The sequence below is a fragment of the Zingiber officinale genome, unplaced genomic scaffold, assembly GCF_018446385.1.
Source record: "Zingiber officinale cultivar Zhangliang unplaced genomic scaffold, Zo_v1.1 ctg64, whole genome shotgun sequence".
Lineage (NCBI taxonomy): Eukaryota > Viridiplantae > Streptophyta > Magnoliopsida > Zingiberales > Zingiberaceae > Zingiber > Zingiber officinale.
In genome coordinates this window covers 1947-25296 of record NW_024589961.1, presented here as the reverse complement: position 1 = coordinate 25296, position 23350 = coordinate 1947, and the positions used below count along the sequence as shown (strand labels likewise).

At 33.9% G+C, this 23350-nt stretch overlaps 1 protein-coding gene across 1 annotated transcript; it reads right to left on the bottom strand.

Moving 5' to 3' along the window:
- Positions 1-41: 41 nt before the first annotated feature.
- On the bottom strand, positions 42-23137 carry LOC122037579 (transmembrane protein 64-like). Its single transcript, XM_042597104.1, has 7 exons — positions 22971-23137; positions 22809-22923; positions 21881-22027; positions 21246-21440; positions 12675-12767; positions 12272-12302; positions 42-483 (listed from the first exon to the last, which is right to left on the bottom strand). Exons 1-7 carry the CDS (start codon positions 23135-23137, stop codon positions 320-322), a joined length of 912 nt encoding a protein of 303 aa, XP_042453038.1. The 3' UTR covers positions 42-319.
- Between the last annotated feature and the right edge of the window lie 213 nt (positions 23138-23350).

Here is a 23350-nt window from a genome sequence, read left to right as displayed (position 1 = left end):
TTTTGGCATGATCGATGGTAAGATGTTGTAAGGATAAGATATAAAGAAAGAAAAAAAAACCATATAGAAAATGGCTTTTTAAATGTTTAAAGACAAAAAAAAAAAAAGGTGTACAGAAGTCAGGATGAGTAGTTACAATACATAATCCATGTTCGGCTACAATTTTGCTTTCTGAGCAAGAAGGCAAAAGCTGGCTTCTCCAAGGTGTTGTTTCTGTTATGAGGCAGATTGTTCCACAAGCTGGTCGATGAAGAAATTGGTAGGTGAAAGGATTTACAGGGAAAAGGCAAAAAAAAGTTTAATTTTCGTGCTTGTCGCTTTAAGGGTCAATCTGGATCACAAGAGGTTGACGAAGGTCAGAGGATGCAGCAGACACAACTGGTAAAGAAGTTGTCACTAGGAGGTTCTCCACTTCCGTGTTCTCGGCCAGAGCTTTGTCTAATGATGCTTTTGCTACTCTTGTAACGCACACCAACAAAATAGCTGCATAGATTTAAAAGCCAACTGTTATACCTTCATATAAAAATGTAAACATGCCTGATACAGTCCGGCCCGGTCAGCCAACTTAGTTTCTATACTGGACCAAACAAATTCAAGTTAATTCTAATTTTCACCAAATCAAATCCAGGCAACTTGAAATTAGATTCTCAAGTCATTCAGTAACTTTCAGTCATGAAAATTTCTCTAAATCAATCCAAGTCAAATCTAAATTAACTTTAAATGTTTCTTCAAATAAATTTAAACAATTTCAAATCAAACTTTCAAATATTAAATTTCTCAAATCTATGTTCTTCCTCGTCATGTTTGATTCAAAATTTGATAATTTTGCAGGTAGAACCTTGCCCCTTTTAAAGTTTATCACATTAGAAAGTTAGCAAATCAGTTCCTTGCTTATAATTAGGATAACTTACAGTTTTAATCTTTGACAAACACAATGTTTATATTTAATGATTTTCTTACAAGTTTACAAGTCATTCATGTTGATTGTTGGGAGGTGATCGATCAAGCTTGATCAGTGATCAAGAGTGTACAGACGTGTGGCATATCTGCCTCAATGTGGATCAAGCTTAAGAAGCACCTGATTGATGTAAAGATAAAATATGTTAAATGTATCTAAGGCTTATGTTTTTAATTGATTTAAAATTTTAGTGTCTTAAATTATTTTATTTATTTATTTAATTTTATAAAATGAAATAAGTTGAACCAGATAATCTGGTTAGAACATATTAAAGAATTTTTATATTCTCCTTTTTTTTCTCTCCCACTCACATAAGTTGCACACGTCATGTGCCTTCTCTCTCCTCTTTTCTTTTTTGTCTCGTCTTCTTAAAGCAATCATTGTCCTCTCTTCCTCTCATTCTCTGTGTTGTCGCTCTATCTCCACACACCTCTGCCGTTGGCATTTACCATTAAGGCAATCTCCTATCAGCCACTTCCTCGGTCTCCTTTTTTCTCTCCCTCTCCATTTTTTGATTTTTCATTCTTTATCATTCCCTCACGCGGCTTCCATTACGTTGTTGAGACAAGGGAGAGGACCACCACCAATCCTTCTCTCTCGCTCTTGTTGTCTCTCTTTCTTGTTGCACCATTGCCACAGCTTGGAGCAAGAGAAGTGGCTATTGTCGCTCCCTCTTTTTCCTCATTCCCCTCTTCGCCCTCTCTTTCTCTCCTCCTGTTGTTCCAACGTCGGCATCCCTCATCTGACTGCTCTTTGACCAAGTCAAGGGAGACCACTAGTAGGTTATTTTTGGCCAAGCCGACTATAGTGTTGCATATCAACAAAATGCCTATCTTGTTCCACAACCAAGGAAAAAATTGCAAGGTATACATATTATTCTATTATATTTCAATTGAATGTTAGGTATTTAGTTTAAGAAGAGGAATAAGTGTTTATTCAATTGCAGCAAGTGCCTAATTTTGTAATTAGGGATGTTATCAAGGTTGGATCCATCGACCTTGAATTCAAATTATTTTCTAGAATTTGTGTTACTAATATTAGGTATTTATTTAGAATATTTTGAGTTAGTGACTTATTTAGAATTGGAAACAGTCTCTTGCAAAAAAAAGCAAGATAAGGCTGCGTATAATGGATCCTTCCCCGGGACCCCGCATAACGGGAGCTTCATGCACCGAGCTGCCCTTTTTTTTCTTTTTCTTTTTATATCGTATTTGTAGATACACATAGAGTTCTATAAATGTATCATTTGATATCATGTTCCTTTATATATATATATATATATGCTTTTATTACTTGAATTATGCACATATTTCTTATTTATCCATTTGGCAAACTTGAGTTCACTTTCTATTATTCCTTGGCCTCTGCCTCCATTATTCCTCCAGTTTTGTAACCAAAGGTGACATTTTGATAGTTAGTTTCAGCTAGTATTTTGGTTTTATGTTGTCTTAATATTTTTTTTTTGTTCATAAATTTTGGTATTATTGGATTTTATATAAAAAATGATAAATATGCTTAGTTGGTTGACCTTCTTGGTTATCATTAATATGACCCTTGGTTTCCTATTATCACACTATTACCAACTGAGGTATCTCCTGTTAAGTTAAAATTATACCTCGGTGTGTGACAATTTTAGTTGGTATTACAGTCAAGTTTGTGATTTATGTTGGTGGGTCTCATTTTTGGGTTTCTATTTTGTGGTTTCTTTGTATGTTCCGTGCAAATCAAGGTATATCTGAGGATTTAGGAATCCTTTTTATTTGTTGGCTTAAAATTTTTTGTTTATATAGTGTTCTTGGTGATATGTTAATACTCACTGGTAGTTTGTATTCATTTATTTCTCCTAAGTTTGTATACAAGATTGAGAAGCGTCCAACTCTCCAATCTTGTTGATTAGCAATAATGACACTATCAGGTGAAGTACTATCAGGTTAAGTGTTATGTTCTTGCAATGGGAAGTTAAGGATTGTTGTTTAGACTTGTAGTTATGTACTTGCATCGGATCGTAGTTGCTAAAATGTCTGAATTTAATATTATTGTGGACGTGGATTGGCTACAAGAGAATTATGCAACTATTGATTGTTAAGCTATTGCCAAGCTAAAAGGCAAGTTGAGGGAACTTGATAAACTCCACTTTCAACATGTCTCAGAGAAAGCTTTAAGGGCAAAATCAGTTCTAGAGGATGCCCAATGAAGCCTTCTTGTCAGGGCCAAACCTCAAAGTGACTATGGGATGATGAGAAAGAGAGCAACATTGCTAGCGAAGGCAGAAAAACTTTTCTACCAACAACGAGCAAAGAGTACCTACCTCAACAATAGTGATAGATGTACAAAGTTTTTTCATAACTTGGTGAAGCGCAACAACAAAAGAAATGCAAGCATCACGCTCACCAAGCAATCCGGAGAGCAAACAACTAGTTTAGATGAAGTCGCCGAAGAGTTTGTGCGGTATTTTCAAGACTTATTGGGTAAAACCAGGCTGAACACTCCTTTGGACAGCAGTAATATTCCTGGAAGCCACCTATCTCAAGCTCAATCAGCGGATCTAGTTGCCCCAATAACTTTGGAAGAGATAAAGGGGACCCTCTTTGATATTGGGGCTGATATAGCTCCCAGACCGGATGATTTCAATGCAAAGTTCTACACGACGGCCTAGGATAAGATTGGGGATGACTTTATAGCGGCAGTAAAGGAGTTTTTTCATCATGGAAGACTTCTCAAGCAATGGAAGCATACCTCAATTGCTCTTATTCCAAAATCTAATCACTCTTCGCGTGTTTCACATTATAGGCTCATTTCATGTTGTACGGTCTTCTATAAAGTCATTTCCAAAGTGTTGGCTACACGGCTGGCAAATGTGATAGATAGTTTGTTGGATCAGACGCAAGTGTCTTTCGTCAAGGACGAGCCCATTAGAGAGAATATTCACTTAGCTCAAGAACTATTGAGGAAGTATGCTCATAAAAGAATCTCTCCAAGGTACATGATTAAAGTTGATTTGAGGAAAGCTTTTTGATACGGTTGATTGACAATTTCTTTTGTCTGCACTTGTTGGTTATGGGTTTCCCCAACAATTTTGTAGATGGATACATGAATCCATGACCATGGTTTCCTATTCGATTAGTCTCAATGGAAGGTTAAATGGTTTCTTTTATGGGAGAAGAGGTTTGAGACAAGGTGATCCACTCTCACCCTTGTTGTTTGGACTCTGTTTGGAGGTATTCTCACATAGAACTGTAAACGAGCCGAGTCAAGCCCAAGCCAGCCTAGGCTCGAGCTCAGCTCGACTTGATTTATATTGGCTCGACTCGAGCTCGAGCTTGTAGAGTTGAGCTCAATATTTAATTATGAGCTCGAACTCTCAAATTTTTTTTATTTTTTTCTATTTTTTAATAAATAAATTTATATATTATATATTATATATTATATATTATATGTTATATGTTATTACTGACTCGATTGGCTCAACGAGCTACCAAGCAAGTAATAATTAGGCTCGAGCTCAACTCGATTTCTAATCAAGTCAACTCGAGCTCGGTGAACTTCGAGCTCGAGTCAAATTTTGACTAAACCACTCGCGAGTGGCTCACGAGCGACTTGCTCATTTACACCCCTATTCTCACGCTTCATGAAGTAGGATGGATGCTTTTAATTATCATCCTATGTGTGTGGTGGTCGAACTCACTCACTTAGCTTAAGCCGATAATCTATTATTTGTAAGTACTTCGTGATATTTTTGATGTGGTCAACCAAATTAAGGTAGGTCCTGTGTATTTGATCCTTGTGTCTAAGTGTGCAGGAGCTTAGGAACACAAGAAGTCAAGCGGAAGACGCAGCCAATAGATGGCACGAGAAGGGAATCAACAGGCTCGGTGCATCCGAAGGACAAGGCCCTGCGGAAGAACACACCGGCGAACATCCGAGTGACGAGAAGCCGGAGAGGAAGGTTGCTCAAGGAGAAGATCGAAGTTAGGTTCAGGTGAGCTCAACTCCGGTTAACCGGAGCATAACCCACACAAAGAGATCAGCAAAGGAGTTGATCTGTCGTATGGAAAGCGCCTTCCATGGCTTGGAAGGCGCCTTCGATGAATAGTGTGAAGGCGCCTTCCAAGATATTGGAGGCATCTTCCCGTGACTGTTAGCTTAGATAAAATTTTATCTTCGCATGGATAAAACTTGTCACGTTAGAGGCGCCTTCCAGCCTATTAAAGGCGTCTTCCAGCCTCAGATAGAATTTTTCGAGAGCTATAAAAAGACTCCTGGAGCTAGGAAATAGAACATAACTTAAACTACAAACTCTTGTACTCTTTTCTAGTCTATTTCTTGAGCTGTCAACGTCTGTAAGAGGCTTCGCCGCCTACAAAGAAGGAAATCTTCTAGTGTCTTTCACTGCCTTAGATTAACAACCATCTAGGTTGTAACCAAGTTAATTCTTAGTCTTCTTACTGTTTTCTTTTAAGTTGTTTAATTCAGTTTTATTACTATTATTCTTTGTACTACTAATCAAGTCCAAAAGACGAAAAGGGGTTAACTTTATTTTGTAGGCAATTCACCCCCCCCCCCCCTTTGTTGGTTCACGCTGCACCAACAAGTGGTATCAAAGACAGAACGCTTCAGAAAGGACTAACCGCCACTGAAGTAACGAGACGATGGCCGGTACAAGTATTCACCCACCAAAATTAGACGAAAACTTTGCACAATAGAAACACCGGATGGAGGTATTTTTTAAAACGGATTTTGAAATTCTTTTAATTATGAAATATGGTTTTGTAGCCCCCAAGGACCAACATAAAGTTGAAAACGAATCGATAGCTATAACTCCGCCAAACTCCACGAAGGTACTTCGGAAGTAAAGTTAGCAAGGCGGGACATCCTCCGAACCCAGCTAACAAACCTTCGAATGAACAATAGAGTAAAGGTAGCGCAACTCGAAGCACGGATCAAAGAACTCATCACTCAGCTCAACAATCTTCGAGAATCGATAACAAACCGGGATACAATCCGATACACGCTCAATGCCTTCCCGAGGACTCCAGAATGGTCATCCTTAGTAGATGCATACTACATCTCTAAGGACTTCGAGGTAAGTACACTAGAGAATTTGTTTTCTACTTTTGAACTTCACGAAACCCGATGTGCAAATCCTAAAGAAACCGAAAAGTCAAACAACAATCTTGCCTTGAAAGCCAAGAAGGAAGATCCAGACTCCGAAGCATCAATCGATGAAGACGAAGCGGCCCTAATGGTAAGAAAATTCAATAAATTTATTAAATCTAATAAATTTAAGACAGCTAAGAAACAATCTCGGAGCAAAAGGAAGGTCTGGTGTTACAACTGTAATGAAGTAGGGCACATCAAGGACGACTGCCCTAAATTGAAGAACAAGGGCAAAAGACCAATAAAATCAAAGCTCAAAACCCTGAAGGCGACCTGGGACGAAACATCGTCATCATAGTCCGCAGTTAAAGAATACGCCAGACTAGCCCTATTGGCAGACCATCAAAGAGAAGAGAAAAGCAGCTCAGAAATGATCATCGATGAAGGGGAGGATCCTCAGAAGAAAGCTGCGATAGAGATAGAGCATCACAACATGAGGTAAGTGAAGTACACGCACTATCTCCCAAGCAGTCTTTCAATTTTATTAAAATACTTTCAAAGAATATAGTACAACTAGAAAAAGAAAATGTTAAGATAAAAATGACCTTAGCCAATTCATGCCCATTAGCAATGTATGATAATTTAAAAATAGAAAATGAAAAATTAGAAATATAAATCTAAAAATTAAAAAATGACCATGCATGTTCAAACGACTTTCAAATATCAGCATATAGAAATTATGGTAGCTTAATTAGTACATAAGAAATCACCATAAATAAATTAGGAAAATCCCTAGAAACTATGTACCTCCAAAATTTTAAATAAATCCAGTAGGTAGGAACCTATATTAGGTTTCAAAATTTTTTTTAAATTAAATTCTAATTTTTTTAATTATTAAGATAGAAATTGTCTCAATTAGAAAAATATTTTTCTGTTCGTATTTTGAGTTGAAAATTTTTCCTATACAATTTGAAGATTTAATCTACAAAAAGGATTTTTTTTTCTTCAATTTTTTGTCTGTTGAGTTATTTTTTATATATTAACGAAAATCATACTTTGAAATTTAAAATTATTTTGCAGGCTTAAATTTTAAAAATCTTATTTTTTTTTGTGATGAAATATGATATTCTCTACAAATACTTTTGAATTTTTTCGCATAATGTCTGAATTATTACAAATTATTTTTTAAAAAGATACTTGTTAATATTAAAAATTTAAGAAAATAGGAATTTTAAAAATTTTATTTTCTGCCATTAAACAATGTGTTTTACACCTCCAGGAAAAATAGTAGAATTTTTAGAGTTGAAAAAATTATTTTTAAAGATTTATTTTCGAAAATTAATTTCTGTACTGAAATAATTTATTTCTTTTCAAATACAAAGTATTTCTTCGTGTGAATTTGTAATCGTTGTTATGTACCCCTGTAAAAGTTTTTCAAATTTTTCTAACAATTTACTTTATTTTTTCAAAAACTTCTTTTTTATGTGATCAAAGGGGGAGAAATATGGAAAAGTTAGGGGGGAGTTAGGAATTTTTGTACTTATCGTTGCAAAATTCTTAACTCAGTTACTTCATTGAAAAATCAAGTTATTACTTCTTATTTAACCCTAACTTTAACTTGGGTTGATACACATAAAAAAGGAGAAAATTATAAGTACCCCGTGGTAGTTTTGATGCGGTCAACAAAGTTAAGGTAGGTCTTGTATATTTTGATTCTTGTGTCTAAGTGTGCAGGAGCTTAGGAACACAAGAAGTCGAGTAAAAGACGCAACCAACGAGAAGGATGGCACGGGAAGGGAATCGATGGGCTGGGTGCATCCGAAGGATAAGGCGATGCGGAAGAGTACACCGGCGGACGAGAAGAATGCACGCGGCGGTCCGAGGGACGAGAAGCCGGGGAGGAAGGCTACTCGAGGAGAAGGTCGGAGTTGGGTTCGGGTGAGCTCAACTCTGGTTACCCGGAGCATCACCCACACAAAGAGATCAGCAAAGAAGTTGATCTGCCATATGGAAGGCGCCTTCCATGGCTTGGAAGACCGTTAGTGAAGATAACATTTTATCTTTGCACGAATAATACTTGCCACGTTGGAGGCGCCTTCTAACCTATTGAAGGCGTCTTCCAGCCTCGAATAGAATTTTCTAGGGGCTATAAAAAGACCCCTGGAGTTTGGAAATAGAACATAACTTGAACTACAACTCTTGTACTCTTTCCTAGTTTATTTCTTGAGCTGTCAACGTCAGTAAGAGGCCTCTCCACCTACAAAGAAGATCTTCTAGTGTCTTTCATTGCCTTAGATTAACAATCATCTAGGTTGTAACCAAGTTAATTCTTAGTCTTCTTACTGTTTTCTTTCAAGTTGTTTAGTTCAGTTTTATTACTGTTATTCTTTGTTATACTAATCAAGTCCAAAGGACGAAAAGGGGTTAATTTTATTTTGTAGGCACAATTCACCCCCTCTTGCCGGTCCACGCTGCGCCAACATTATTGTTTGCAAGCGCAGATGTTCCTACTATAAACCTCACCATGGACTATTTAAAGGATTTTGGTGACAAAGCAAGACTTAGAGAGAACCCGCTGAAATCCAACTTGTATGTGGCTGGACTTAGATGAACAAACACGTGACCAACTACTCCACATGGCTTTCAACAAGGATCTTTCCCCTTCCGTTATCTTGGTATTCCATTAGCTACGGAGAAACTTCGAATTGCAAATTATGGGGCACTTCTTGAGGTAATTACAAAGAAGGTAATCTCTTGGCCGAAGCACACTCTTTCACATGTCGGCCGGTTGGAATTGGTACGTTCGATGATTCAAGGAGTTGAATGTTTTTGATTGTCTATTCTTCTAATACCTAGTGGGGTGATTGATAAGATTTATAATCTTTCTCAGTCTACCAAACATCCCCCAATTTCTTGGGTAACTATATGTCTACCAAAAGAGGAAGGAGGTTATAGGTTACGAGATTTGAAAGTATGAAACACAGCTCTCTTATGCCGAATATTATGGAACATTCAAAACCAGAGGGAGTCACTTTGGATGTGATGGGTTCATCACCATTACCTCCGACATGTGAATTTTTGGAATTAGAAGAGTAAGCCTTCATATTTGCCTCTTATTAAACGTATATTGTAGATTCGTGATGTTCTTTTGGAGCGGAATACCTTAGTAAGTGCAGCAAACATGAAGCTAATTTAATGGTTCATAGCAGAGTAAAATGGGACAGCTTTGGCTTATGAGTTATTCCGCCCACGAATACCCAAAGTCTCCTGGTTTTCAATGATTTGGAAGCAATGTATACTACCAAAGCATCAATTCACAGCTTGGTTGCTTGCTCACAGTAAGCTAAGGACAGCAGACAACACGCCATATGAACCGAACAACACATGTGCCCTACGCTGCCAGTTTGAAGAGTATAATGCCCACATCTTCTTGAATGTGTTATTACTAAATCTCTATTTTATAGGGTTAAGAGATGGTCGGACATCAGTTTTAATATCACTAGCATCACCAGATTGTGTGAGGTATTTCGGCGCTACTACAAAGGGAAAGGAAGACGCACCAAGGTGTGATATCTTGTAGTGTCTTCGATGATTTATCTTGTAGAGGATGCACATAACCGTTGTCGTTTTGAGAACATTATACCTTGTATTGCGAGGATGTTTCACAAGGTTAGACACATGTCTGACGCTTTGTAGACATCAAGTGATAGAGCTCCCGGTCGGGTGTTAGTTGCTTGCTGGATATGTTTTCTCTTCATAGATGTCTTGAACTGTGGTTGTTTGTGTTGATGTTTAGAGTGTAGACATCTAGAGATGCAATAGTTTTGTGATCCTTTGGTTTTTTATATATATTTACCTTCCAAACAAAATTTAAAAAAATAGAATAATTTTTTATAAAAAAAGACTTTTTATTTCATCATTATTTATTAATATACTTAGAACAATATGATAAGAGGAAATATTACTACTATTACCAAATAAATTAGATAGTTAAGGGGGTTATATAACGAATTCAACTCGTATAAAAGAAGAAAAGAAGAGTTATCTCACTTATTCAAGGATAATAATCAATAGATGCCTAGACATTTTCCGGTGGTGTTAAGATAGATGCTCCTAGTTTCAACTTTCATTGAATGAACAAACCCTAATATTTCTTCATTAGTTAATTAAATTATCAAACTAGTTTGATTATGATAAAACTGTCAAACTAGTATTGATTCAAAAATAACACTATCATACCAGCTAAACTTTTGGTAGTGTTCAAGTCTATACTCCAACATACTTTAGTGTGATGGAATACCAAAGTTGGCTTGTACAACCTCATTCACTGTGAAGGTGGAGAAAGCCCAAGAACTATGTTTATTCAGTTTCTTGACCCTAGAAGTTAAAATTATTTTTCCTGATTCATCGTAAAGAGATTATTATAAAGCCATAACAATTTAAACAACTTTCAGAGTAAGAATATTATATAGAGAATTATTATTGTCGAGCATAGAATATTGCATCCCTTCAAGATAAAAGGAAGTAGATTGTCCAAAATTGGCACCTACCTTGATGACAACGGCTAAAGTTCCTACATTATTTAAAATCAAAGAAATTTTAATTGAATGAAATGAGTTAACTCTAAACATATTGCATAATGATTTGGTATTTTCTAACCATAAGACCACCAATCTTGTTCACTAGCTAAATGACTTTCTTTTGATGATAAAGAGTAGCCTAGTGCACGAGTTCCCGCCAATGTGGGGTCCTCAGACCACATTGAATCTATTATACACAATCTTACCCTGTATTGCAAGAGATTGTTTCCGCGATTTGAACTCGTAACCATAAGGTCACAAGGAAGCAATTTTATCATTTCACCTAGACCTAACCCCGGGCCCAGACTTGGGCCGAATCGGGAGGGTCAAAAATCGGCGGACTACCGATTTGGCCTATCGGTTTAGCCCGCCGATTCACCCAATTTTTTTTTTTTTTTTGCTTGTTGGACCCAGCGATTCCTAGCCGTTGAGGGGGGTGGGGGTTTTTTTGGATATTTTTTTCAATGGTTAAGATTATTTGACCGCTTTTTTATCAAGACGAATAATTTTTCTCATTTTGCATCTCATTTAAAGTTTATTCTGCTACTTCTGAAATTTAAACTTATTTTAAATTTTTTAAGGATTTAAGTTTTTACACAATTGATGAATTTATAAAATTGTCTAAAATTTTAAAAGTTTGCTACCGTTTCAGAATAAGTTAGATATTGTATCTTTTTATATGAAGAGTTTGGATCCGATCATATTATAATTCATTGATTTATTAAATTTTCCTTTTTGTGAATCTCTATGCGAGATTATTCTTTGTATGCTAGATTAAGTAGAACAAAGCATCCTCATGCTACATCACATGCACTATTTGATGAGGATGATGCAAAATTTTAGCTACAACTAATGTTAAATTGTCATCATTAAAAATATTTTTGATGATAAACTATGAATAATAATTATGTGATAAAAATTATCATAAAATTTTTCATTGTTGTATCATTTAGCAATGATACTATAAAATAGATTGTCAATTAATAATAAAAAAAAATATCACTAATTACACATTTAGTAGTCGATCAATTTAATACTACTATTAATACTTGCTTAACTCAACAAATTTAGTAATAAAATTTTTATTTTCAAAAATTCTAGTGACAATTTTTGTCATTAATGAACTTTTTTTTACAGTGATGACAATAACAATTTCAAACAAGGTTGCTAGAAAACAGAAAACAGAAAACAGAAAACCGAAAGCTTGTTAGAATGGAATTGCATTTCTCCTGAACAAATGGGTAGTCCAAATAGAGCCACTAGGGTTGCCTAGGTCTTCTTGAAACTGTGTACCGCAAAGCAGTTGCACTATATCTAATTATGTGTGGAATTCACCGAAATTCCACTCTATTCACTTAAAAATAGCAATGGAATACATCGCTTAAAATCTTGCCTAGGTCCATAAACAAAAGTCACAATACTAAAGTCCAAGGTTAGTGTTTAGCCAAGCATGACACTAAATTTACCAAATAAATCTATGAAAGTCATGCACTGCAATTTTTATTTTTTTAAGATTCCAAACATACCCAAAGAATGCTGAAGCCTATGATATGCTACTTGTATTATGGAACAAAGATAAGTTGAACTAACAAAGAAATCTATGCGAGAATGAACCAGTAAGCACGAGATTTCATACCTGAAACTAAAAATCCACAAATAATAAGTACCTGCATCCATTTTTTAATAGGAAATGATTGTTAGAATTAAATGCTAACAGTATAGAATGCTTGTCTGTAATTCAAACTTATGCAAAAGAATAGTTTTCAGCAATACCAAATAATATATATAATCTATGAGAGATAGTTCAATAGTGTTTTTGCTTTTGCTTTTGATGAAACACAACTGCATGAAATATTGTTGCATCTAACAAAAAACCGTATAACTAATAAACTGCAACAATATTAACTCCAGCACAATAAACTGAAGAAGACAAGATTAAAAAAAAAAAATAGTTCAGATGGTTCCGTTGTATTTTAACGAGTAAGAATTTTTGTGCAAGGCCATATGGTGTAAATGCCAGTTATGGCTTAAATACCCACCCAACGTGTAGTTGAAACCTCACTCCATCTATGTGTCACATCAGAAAGATCTTTCAAGGTTGTTCCGACATATACCAGAGCAAAAGTTATTGGCTGTCAAATCAAAGAAAGAGCATAAAATTAGATACTTATTTCCAGGTTTGCAGACAATAATATACTATCAAAATATATAAATAATCACACAAGATTGATCCTAATTTGTTGTTTCCTGGCCACCAATTAGCTTGCTTGTTGAGTGCATATTCAAAGGAGAGACCAAGATTCTCTGGACTGACTCAAGCTACCATCTGATGCAAACAAGAAATTAAGTTTTTGAAGTTTCAGATTTTCTAAAAGTTGATTTTAGCTGGGTGTCCTGTTCTGTTTAGGAGAATAGTTATTTAATTTAGTGATTAAAGAAGGTTAGGTATGTTAAGTTAGAAATTTCAAATAGCTTCTGTAGGAATTGAATCAGATTGGTGCATTTTCTTAATTTGTTTTTTGATATAGTTCCTAATTTTCCTACTTGTTATTGGTCAAGTCTAGAAAAGCTATTATCTTTAATGTATCTTTTTATCTTTCCAGTTATCAAAATTAAACTTTGTTTTGATTAATGCATGTGTTTCTTTTTCTTTATGTGAGACAGCTAGTCATTAATTTAATCCTAATTTTCTATGATTTCAGTGTTCAATTTGGTGATGCAATTTGGTATCAAAGTCAATGACTCGGTATTTTATACTTTATCTTACCCTAGTCTCCTTCAGCTTTACACATACATCCATCTATCACCTCTTTTGTGCCACACTGTGGCACAGCTCATCCATTATTGAAGTCTCACCTCCCACACCTTGCGTTGCCAAACTATTCTACCCATCTTCCATCTCTGTGGTTTCACGTTCCAGTTCCACATCCCCACCTCCACCAACCCCTTAGCAAATTCCTCTAGACCAACGGAAGAACTTTCTTCTCGAACAACCACCTTTATTCCACACCCTTCTCAAATGAGATGAAGAGCATGCCCAAGTCAGCTATTTCCTTGCAACTGCCATCTTCTTTCTCGTTTGCTTCCCTATTTCTCATAGCCATGGCTGACAGAAGTAAGCTGCAACTCCCAACAATGCCAGAAATTCTACTCCAGATATCACCACTGACCCTACCCTGACACCATTATTTCTGTCAGTTTTAGTGCTGCCATCAGCCTCCTGCGCCTTCCTGAACATAGCAATGCCGTTGGTCCTGATCTCTAATTTCACACCATTTTGCTTCCTCACTTGTGTCTTGTGTGTGACTCCATCAATGGTCATCAGCAACATTATATGAAACACTAGAGAAGGGCATCATCTATTCCTATGATCAGCAAACACAGACCAACAACTGCGGATCAGCACTACCAACAACTTTGGCATCAGCCTCAACAGATCTCAGAGCACATCTTCATTGGCACAGTGGCACCACCACGCTACTACTTGATCAGCTCCTTCCTTGACAAGCAAAACCACAACCTACCTCTGGTTGCCCACACAACATCAACAATGTTGTCATGATGAAGCCTTCAGTTGACACTCACGGAACCACCTTCTCCATACCTCACTGCTTTTGTGGGAGTCAAATTAGCAGTTGACGTAGGACGACAGGTCATCAACACACATATGATCCCTTATGCTGCCTCCCCTACTTTCAGTGCGCAACATGGAACCATCTGCTCAAGACCCGAAAGTCAACCCCTTGATCCTCTCACTTCCATGTAGCCTAGTCACAACATCGAACTGAGAAGAAGACCTATTCTAATAATATTTTGTTGCATATCAAAATATTATGGGCAATTTTCAAAAACACATTGTTTATAATTTAAATTTATCAAAAAACACATTTATAATTATTTTTTATTAAAAATCAATCCTCCAAGAATACCTTTAATGATAAAGCATAGTTGTTTTATAATCCAATTCGTGGATTGACTTTTTATTATGATAAACTATTTTAACATAAAAAAACACTAATATTGCAATAAGAATATTTGCAGGTTGATAATGGTCAATTTTTACTTTTAAAAGCTTGTTTTGGTAGATTCTCAATTATAAACATACGGCATAAGCAACCTTATGAAACAACTTGTGGTAAAATTCTCGATCAAAATAAACTGTTTTAGACACATAAAATATTAATATTCCACTTAAAGTATTTGGAGATTTATGATGGTCAAAATCTTGGTTGATTCTCAATTATAAACTTAGGGCATAAGGGCATCCACATTGGATGCATTAATGGGGTGTTATAACACCCCCTTGGTGTTAAAACCAAGGTGAAGAGGTGTTATAACTCCCCTTCTCTTGAACATGTTCAAGATAACATGGGGTGGGCCAACCAAGGCTGGCCCACACCACGTGAGTGTATTTTTTAAATTTTATTTATTAAAAAATTTAAAATTAAAAATTGAATAAAACAGTTAGTTTTTAAAAATTAAAATAATATTTTAATTTTAAATAAATGACACTCATAAAATAAGAAAAAAATTACATAAAAATATATTTAAAATTATTATTATTATTATTATTATTATTTATTTTAAATAATAATTATTTAAATTGGGTAAATAAAACTGAAATTTAATTTATTTAATGTAAAATAAAAATAAAAATAAAGATGAAAGAGTGGACAATTGAACCCACTAATAATGAGTGTTAATGTTAAAACGAATGTGAGAGAATGAATGTGTTAATATAATAGATATGTGGCATGTGGACCCCACGTTTTTTGATGAGATGGTGGGTGTTATAACTTAGAACCATGCAAATGCTCTAAGCAATCTTATGAAACAACTTGTGGTAAAATTCTCAATCAAAAGAAACTCTTTTAGACACAAAATATTACTATTTCACTTAAAGCATTTGGAGATTTATGATGGTCAAAATCTTTCACTTTGAAAATGCAAGAAAATCAAAAAAAAAAGTTCAAGTTGTATAAAAACAACTATTGATCATATTTTCAGATCAAAATAAGCTCTATTAGGCATGAAAAGGTATTAATGTTTTACTTAGGCTATTTAGAAGCTCGTAATGGTCAAACTATATATATATAGCAGCCAAAATTTTCATTCAAGTGAAATCCTTTGTACATCAAAATCACTAGTGCTCTACTTAGGATGTTTAAAATCTCATGATAGTCATATATATATATTGGAAGCACACACTAATTACCAAATTATGTTGCACCTTAAAGATTGCTAAAAGTGAATGCGAGTTGCTTACAAATTATTTTGCAACTTATTTTTTCATCAAAATGAGTTTTCTTTAAAATACAAGGAAACCTAATAAATTCTAATTATGATGTCAAAATTTTAATAATTGTCAAAATTTAAATAGTTTATGTCTATTTTAAGGTATTTTCTAGTTGTAAGCTTCAAGAAATTTAATTTTGATAAAAAAAAATCCAACCACAATCTTTTTACATAACTATTGCCTATAATCAAGGGTATTCTAGGAAGAGAGACGTGCTTTAATAAAAACAATTACAAAGTGTTTTTCTGGTAAATTCAAACTAGATCAAAACAATTACAAAGTGTTTTTTGGTAAATTTAAACTAGAAAGGGCTTGTTTTGGTAAATTGCTTAAAAATTGTTATTCATGCTACCACATTAAATCCATAAAAAGTATCAATGAAAAAAAATAATAAAAATGAGATAATTAGAAGGGCACAACCATCTTTGAATATATTGGATCCACTCCAAGGCACATTACAAATAGAATTGTGAAAGAGAAGAGTTGGGATTTTGAGCAAGACAGAGAACATAAGAACATCTATTCCTTGATCCATCAATCTAGCTCGAACTAGATGGCAACTTTGACATTGAACTCAATTTGCAAAATCTTGGTAAACTGCAACTTGTTTTTTTCAAAAATTAATTTTGTTTACAAAGTTGGCTTGATTAAATTGCTCATATTTAATTAAGTTTGTCTTACAAATTTTTGAACACTTATCATATACGTCTTGTTAATTTAATATTCATCCATCAAAAAGATTAAATATATATATATATATATATCATTCAAATGAATAATTATTTGCTTGCATCTTAGTTTCATTTTCATCACCGTCTCTCATATTAGTACTTAATTTCTCATATTGCTTTTTACTATATCAATATCATTAGTCATACGTTTATTCTGGCATAAAGAGAGGAAGCACCTCAACTTCCACTAAATAGATAACAAATAAGAAACATTAACCAAACTATGAAAGACGAGCTCAAAAAATTTATGAGAGCTAGAACAGACTAAACCAATGATTTTAACAAATATTATTCTTGATACACAATTTCAAGAATAACATATGTACTTGCCTACCATCACATTATCTTGTGTTTAGAGAGTTTGAACTTGTCTAAAATTTTTTATTAATATAGACCTAAGCATAACACCCTTAGTTTTAATGGACAATTAAACCTCAAAAATGTTTTAGATTGGTTAGCTAACAAGATTTTGATTGGCATGACCTTAATTGAATAAGTACAATTTACCAACAATAAACAACTTGTTAGAGCAACTAATGGATGTTTGGCAAAGTATTAAGGATTATTATTACATGATGAGAGTGGAACTCATCACATGATGTCCAGAAAAATTGCTTAATAATACGTATTAATCTATCACAAAATAAATTCATGAAACTAGAATGCTCATTCTTAAGTAAATCAAACTCACCTTTAAAGTATCTATTTCACCTACTCACCATGAAGTTCTAATTAAAACAAAGGGGTTAGCTTGAAAAAAATTCTTTGATAACATATCCTTAGGAAAGCCCTCTAATATCATTTTCAGAAGAGTCTCCTGTCAGCACCTTAAATGAGTCTCTTAAACATGGTTTAAATTTTAATCAGTATCGGAGTTTCAATTTATGACTATTTTGATACCGTATTGTGCCGATATGGTTTCGATATTTTTAAATATAAAATATAATAGATAAAAATATTTTTTTGAAATAGAAATTTTAACCTAAATTTTATAAAAATATAAAATACACAAAATACAAAATAAAATAATTTTTTAAAAAATGTGAGCAATAGGATAGTGATGCCTCCGCGACTCCGCAAAGGTTATTGCAAGATCACGAAAGCACATGGTGTCGATGCTACTGATGTTGGATGGCAAGCGGAATGACAAATTTCATTTGTGTCGCCTGGCACGAGCAGCACAGTACAAGATCTTAATCCTTGCTCTTAATTATTTAATTTTGACCCGTCTTAAAAACTCCTTTGATACTCATCAAGACCTAGGATTACAAACTATAAGTTATTCATCCATTCATGCTTTCTAGAAAAGCCAAAAAAAGAAACAAACAGCATAAACCACAAATATAAGACATCAATTTTAACATTGACAAATCAATTAAACTATCTTTATGCATCCTTCCATAGGATTTATTCATGATTTAAAACACGTTAATGCAATGTGTAAGTTTCCTTATCTATCACTCATCATCGCACTGAACTATCCATTAAGCTAAGGGATGCATGTCAATAATTAAAGAAAACTTATATTCAATAATGGTTATCATAAGCTAGTCAGTAGATTTCTTTGTATTGGTGAAATTAAAATCTCATATTAATTAATTTGAAATCATTTATGACATTCTTTTAATCACACCGAGGAAAAAAAATTATAATATTAATTTAACTTTTCAACTTATTTAGACATTATAATAATTTTTAAAATTGAAGATATGATAAGTTGTTGTGACAAATTCAAGACTTCATCTTACTATGACATACAAGTTCTATAACGATACGATTTTGAGAGTTTGAGACTATATCGTATCAGATCAATACGATTTCATTATCTTTTTAATTCATATATAAATTAATTTTTAAAAGTATTTGAATCAATTATATAGATGTTTTAATATTTAATTATTTTAATTATTAAAATATAATTAATTTATAAAAATAATTGAAAGGTATAAAATAAATTCATGAAAAAATTGATTTCAAAAAATAGATAATTCTTGAAATTATTTTAAAACATTTGAAATTAATTTTGAGAGTTTAAAAATAACTTTAAAATTTTCATTGAAATTTTCAAATTATTTTTTACATATATATCTAAAAGTTCCTATTTTAAAATAATTATTTAAAATATGAATATTATTTTATAAAAAATATTTTTTAAAATATCTTAAATCTTTAACATTAATTAATTAAATATTTATTATGATTATCCTGTTTAAAATAACGGTAAAGTAGGGAAAAATCCCTAATCACAATCACAACTTTGCATGAAATCCCCAATCACAAAAAACTTTGTTTCCACTCCCTGCATGCAAAGTATTACTTGTTTAACTCCCTTATGCAAATATTGTTACCTAAATTGCCCCTCAAGTTTTTAGGTATAAAAAGTCTAAAAACGAGTATGCAGGGAGTTAAATTCAGCACTTTACACTAGAATTCAATACTTTATACTAGAATCGAGTATATTTTCTATCAAAATTAATCCTCATATTTTTTCGGTACAAATAGTCTAAAAATGAGTATAATTCCTATTAAATTCAGCACATTAAACTAGAATTAAGTATGTTTTCTATTAAATTGAGCACGATTTTTTTCTTATTTAATATAATTCCTCATAAATTCAGCACCATTTACCATTTTAAAAAAATCTAGTATATTTTTCATCAAATTGAGTATCATTTAAAGAAAATCTAGTATATTTTCCATCCAATTGAGGTGAAAAAAGAATCGTACTCAATTTGATAGAAAATATATACTAGATTCTAATTTAATGTACTGAATTTAAAAGGAAATATACTGATTTTTAGACTTTTTATACCGAAAAGTATCATGGACAATTAGGTAAATATATTTGACTAGGGAGTGGAAACAAAGATTTTTATGGATGGGTACTGCATGCAAAGATGAGTTTATGATTAAGGACTGCATGCAAATTTACCCTTAAAATAATTATTAATTATGAAAGTTTTAATTAATACTTTAGTATTTTTAATTAAAATTGACAAATTTTAAGTTGATAATAAAAATAATATTGATCGTTATCAAACTGATTAATTAAACATTAACTTTCAATTAATTTAATTAAAACTCATTAATTAAACTGATAATAAAAAACATATATTAGCACTAGATTAACTAATATAATAATCCCTCTAACCATAAATTTATTACTTAGGTTGTCACTGCTAGGGAAAAGAGTCTAGCGCCTCCAGTCCTTACTGTTACTTCTTCCCGCCACTTGTCTCCAGTAACCTCTCATCAACAGTTGTTGATAAGATTATGCTTTTATGGATTCATCTTGATGCTTCCACTTTCACATTCAGTGATTATTTTGTAAATGTGGACATCATCCTCACCCTATGACAAATTGAGATTTTCTTATTTGTCAAAAAGGGTAAGCACAAAGGGCACAAAGTCAAAGCTCAAAAGGGAGAATAAGGTAGGTTGATTTTTAACTAATTAGAAGAGACAACTAAAGCTAAAAGATAATGAGGAAACATTATTGAATATATTTGATCAAGCTATTATTTCCTACACTCGAAAATGACGACCCAAAAAACAATAAGGACAATTCATTAGAGGTTGAGTTATTATCCCAATGAGGAAAATGATACATACAAGGAAAATTAGGTTTTTGAAGTTTTCAAATTTTCGAAGAGTTGTTCAGTTAGGCCTCTTATTTAGGAGGATTAGTGGTAAAATTGAAAATTATTTTATTTGTGGCATTTTGAGTCACAAAAATAGATATTTCATTCCCCACCAATAATAAAGTTAGATTGGAAATAATTATTTTATCAAAAAATTTATTAATCAAGAATAGTTCAGAATAATGTTCTTGATATTATATCTAGAATTAGAATTCCAACCCATTTGAAATCATGATGGTAATGCCTTAATGGAAGCTTACCACAAACAACCCAATCTAACAAACTCCTTGTGAACTCATTGACCTTCACCAAACCTACTCCCCAAGCCCTACTATTGTCATGAACTAGCTCCTTTGTCAAACTCACAACAAATCCTATCACCAATTCACCACAAACTCTTGCTCACCACAAACCTTATCGTCATTCCAAAATCACCCTTCTATTGTCTTCTTCCCAAATCTTTATTGCCATTGACTCTGATAGAATTCACCTTGTTCATTAGCACCAGGCATATTGAAGTCTCGATGGATGCCATAAATCTCTTCAAAATTGATGTTTGCCAAGGGCCAAATCTAACTAATGTATTCAAAGGGCAATGTAGAGGAATACAGGAAATATGTTGAGAAAGAGTCGCCTTTGAGAGTTTATTCCAGCAAGTATATTTGTTGAGAGCCGCCTTTGATAATTTATTCCAGCAAGTATATTTGTTGAGAAAGACTCGTCTTCAAGGAAGGGTACGAAGGACATCTTGGTGTTTGAATCCAGGACAATAAGAAACTAGGCATGATGTGAATCCAAGAACAAATGGTAATTATATGTTTATTAAATAAGAAAAGGAACATATATGTAAGAAAACTTCTAATCAGAAAAAATGCATAGGAAAGCATAATGAAAACTAGAATAATCTTGTGAAAAAAATCAAATGAATTAAAGGAAGCATACCATCATCCCAATCCAAGAAGCCATCATATATGCACCAATACTAACAGGAGTAACTGACAGAAGGTAGTTTAGCATGTTGAATGGAAGTAAAGGAACAAGCCTTAATAGCAATACAATCTGCAGGAAGACAATAAAAAGAACAGAGACAAGCTTTAGCAGGAAGTTAAAAAAACTTGAAGGACTAATTTCAATCGACTTTCAGAAGGGTTTATCCAATCTCAAGTGGAAAACTATGGTGCATACCATAGTCCCCTATGATAGTTATCTACTTCCACAAACAATCCAAAATTTCTACTACTTCCATAACAATTTTATTATCAGTGAGGCACATAACGTCTCAACTTTTCTAATGCAAAATGAAGAGACAAGATATGAGGGCTTTGCTAGAAGATTTGCTCCTAATGAGAAAAATGAAACCATATAAGCTTAATTAAAATTCACTTCCCCAAAGTTGGAAAAAATATCATTTCACTCCCATAGTTTGCAAACCATTGTCACTTTGCCAACCAGATCAGTGGCCATTAGGGTTCCAGCCATCATTAGATCACATTTTTCAAGCATGTATGGGTTGCTCAGTTTGCAAGTCTCTTCTAAAAGCTTCGTAACTGTCCCTTTGGCCGTGTAGCCTGCAATACCTTGTCACTTTGCTCACCAGGCTGGCTCCAGATTTTAAAAGCCACATGGTGTACACAAGAACCAGCAAGTGCACCACAACTGTCATTTTTAACAGCTGGAATCCTCATGGAAACTATCCTGTGGGCGAAGTGATAACAATTTGCAAACTATAGTGCATAATTAACAATTTAAAACAATATTGGATAATTGCAAAATGAAATCTCTAAGGATAAACTGAAATTTCCCCTGGATTTAAGTAAACCCATTTTTGAGCTATGGAGATACACAACATAAAAAACAGTATCATATTATTCAATGTGAAGTAACTATAACAGATGTTTTATCAGAAACGATTCAGAGCAATTGAAATGAAAAATATATTAGCAGCCTATGACACAATGCACATATGCCCTCATGACTTTCATCATGCTATAGTTTAACAGATTATCCCATCTGGTAAACAAACTACCTACTTGAGTAGAGTGCCTGCATGCCACTTATGGATGAATGAAAAAAAAGTAGTTGATCTAGCGATAAAATTAAATCATGGCCAAACAAGTGGATTTCATGGATATGCAAAATAAGGATAAATATAGGATCAAGGAATTATAAATGTATATCAAATATAGATTAAAACATGATTGTTGACAATTGGCCACCATAGAGACAGTACGAAGTATAGACAATAAAAAAACATTTTATGCCAGATGTATTGATATATGATTCGTCAATTTGTGACCTGGCATAGCATGTTAGCAAAAATCTTCAAAAGAGATTATTTAAGAGCAAAGAGAGGATAAATTAAAATAATCCATTCTGAAAAATAAAAATTAGTAAAAACAATTGTGAACAGTTGAACTGGAGCAACCAAGAAAAGATGAGACGGCTATGCAATTATAGATGTAGGACATGAAGAGGAACAACTACAACAACCAAGCCTTATCTCACTAGGTAGGGTCCGCTATCTTTGTTCCCCTGGCAAAGATGGTGAGGAACAGGGGGCTGGGAGTGGAGGTGAGACAGGCTGCAGTGAACCAAACACTGGAGGAAACGAGACAACCATCTGTGAACCAAACTTTGGGGGGCAATGAATGAAAGAAGTGGACAGACCTATTCTCATCCAACAGGTTATTCGAACAGGCGAATGCCCTACAATTTATGCAACAAACTACAGAGTGAGTTGCCTTGGAGATGGAAGATGTGGATACAATTAAGGTTGCGGAGGGTGATTGATTGGATGGCCGTTTTGTTGGACGTTTTCCTGGTTGGCGGGCCATTTATGCCATGGCAAAGAGGTGGAAACTAGAGTATGATGTTCAGGCTCTATAAGATGATGTGGCTTCTGTTCAAATTCAAAAATGCTGAGGACTGTAAGAAAGTCTTGCATGGTGGTCCGTATATTGCGCTTGGATGCCCCCTATACCTTAAGCACTTGCCGAAAGAGTTCTTTCAAAGGGAGGAGCTTCAACGTCTGCCAGTCTGGGTGCAAA

Excerpts from the sequence above, each read along its gene's own strand:
- LOC122037579 (XM_042597104.1), bottom strand. The coding sequence starts at position 23,137 with ATGGCCCGCCAACCAGGAAAACGTCCAACAAAACGGCCATCCAATCAA. Across the intron at positions 22,028-22,808 it reads AAGATAGCGGACCCTACCTA|TTTGCAAATTGTTATCACTT; the intron begins GTGAGATAAGGC and ends TATGCACTATAG. Across the intron at positions 12,768-21,245 it reads CTTCTTGGATTGGGATGATG|CCAATAACTTTTGCTCTGGT; the intron begins GTATGCTTCCTT and ends TTGATTTGACAG.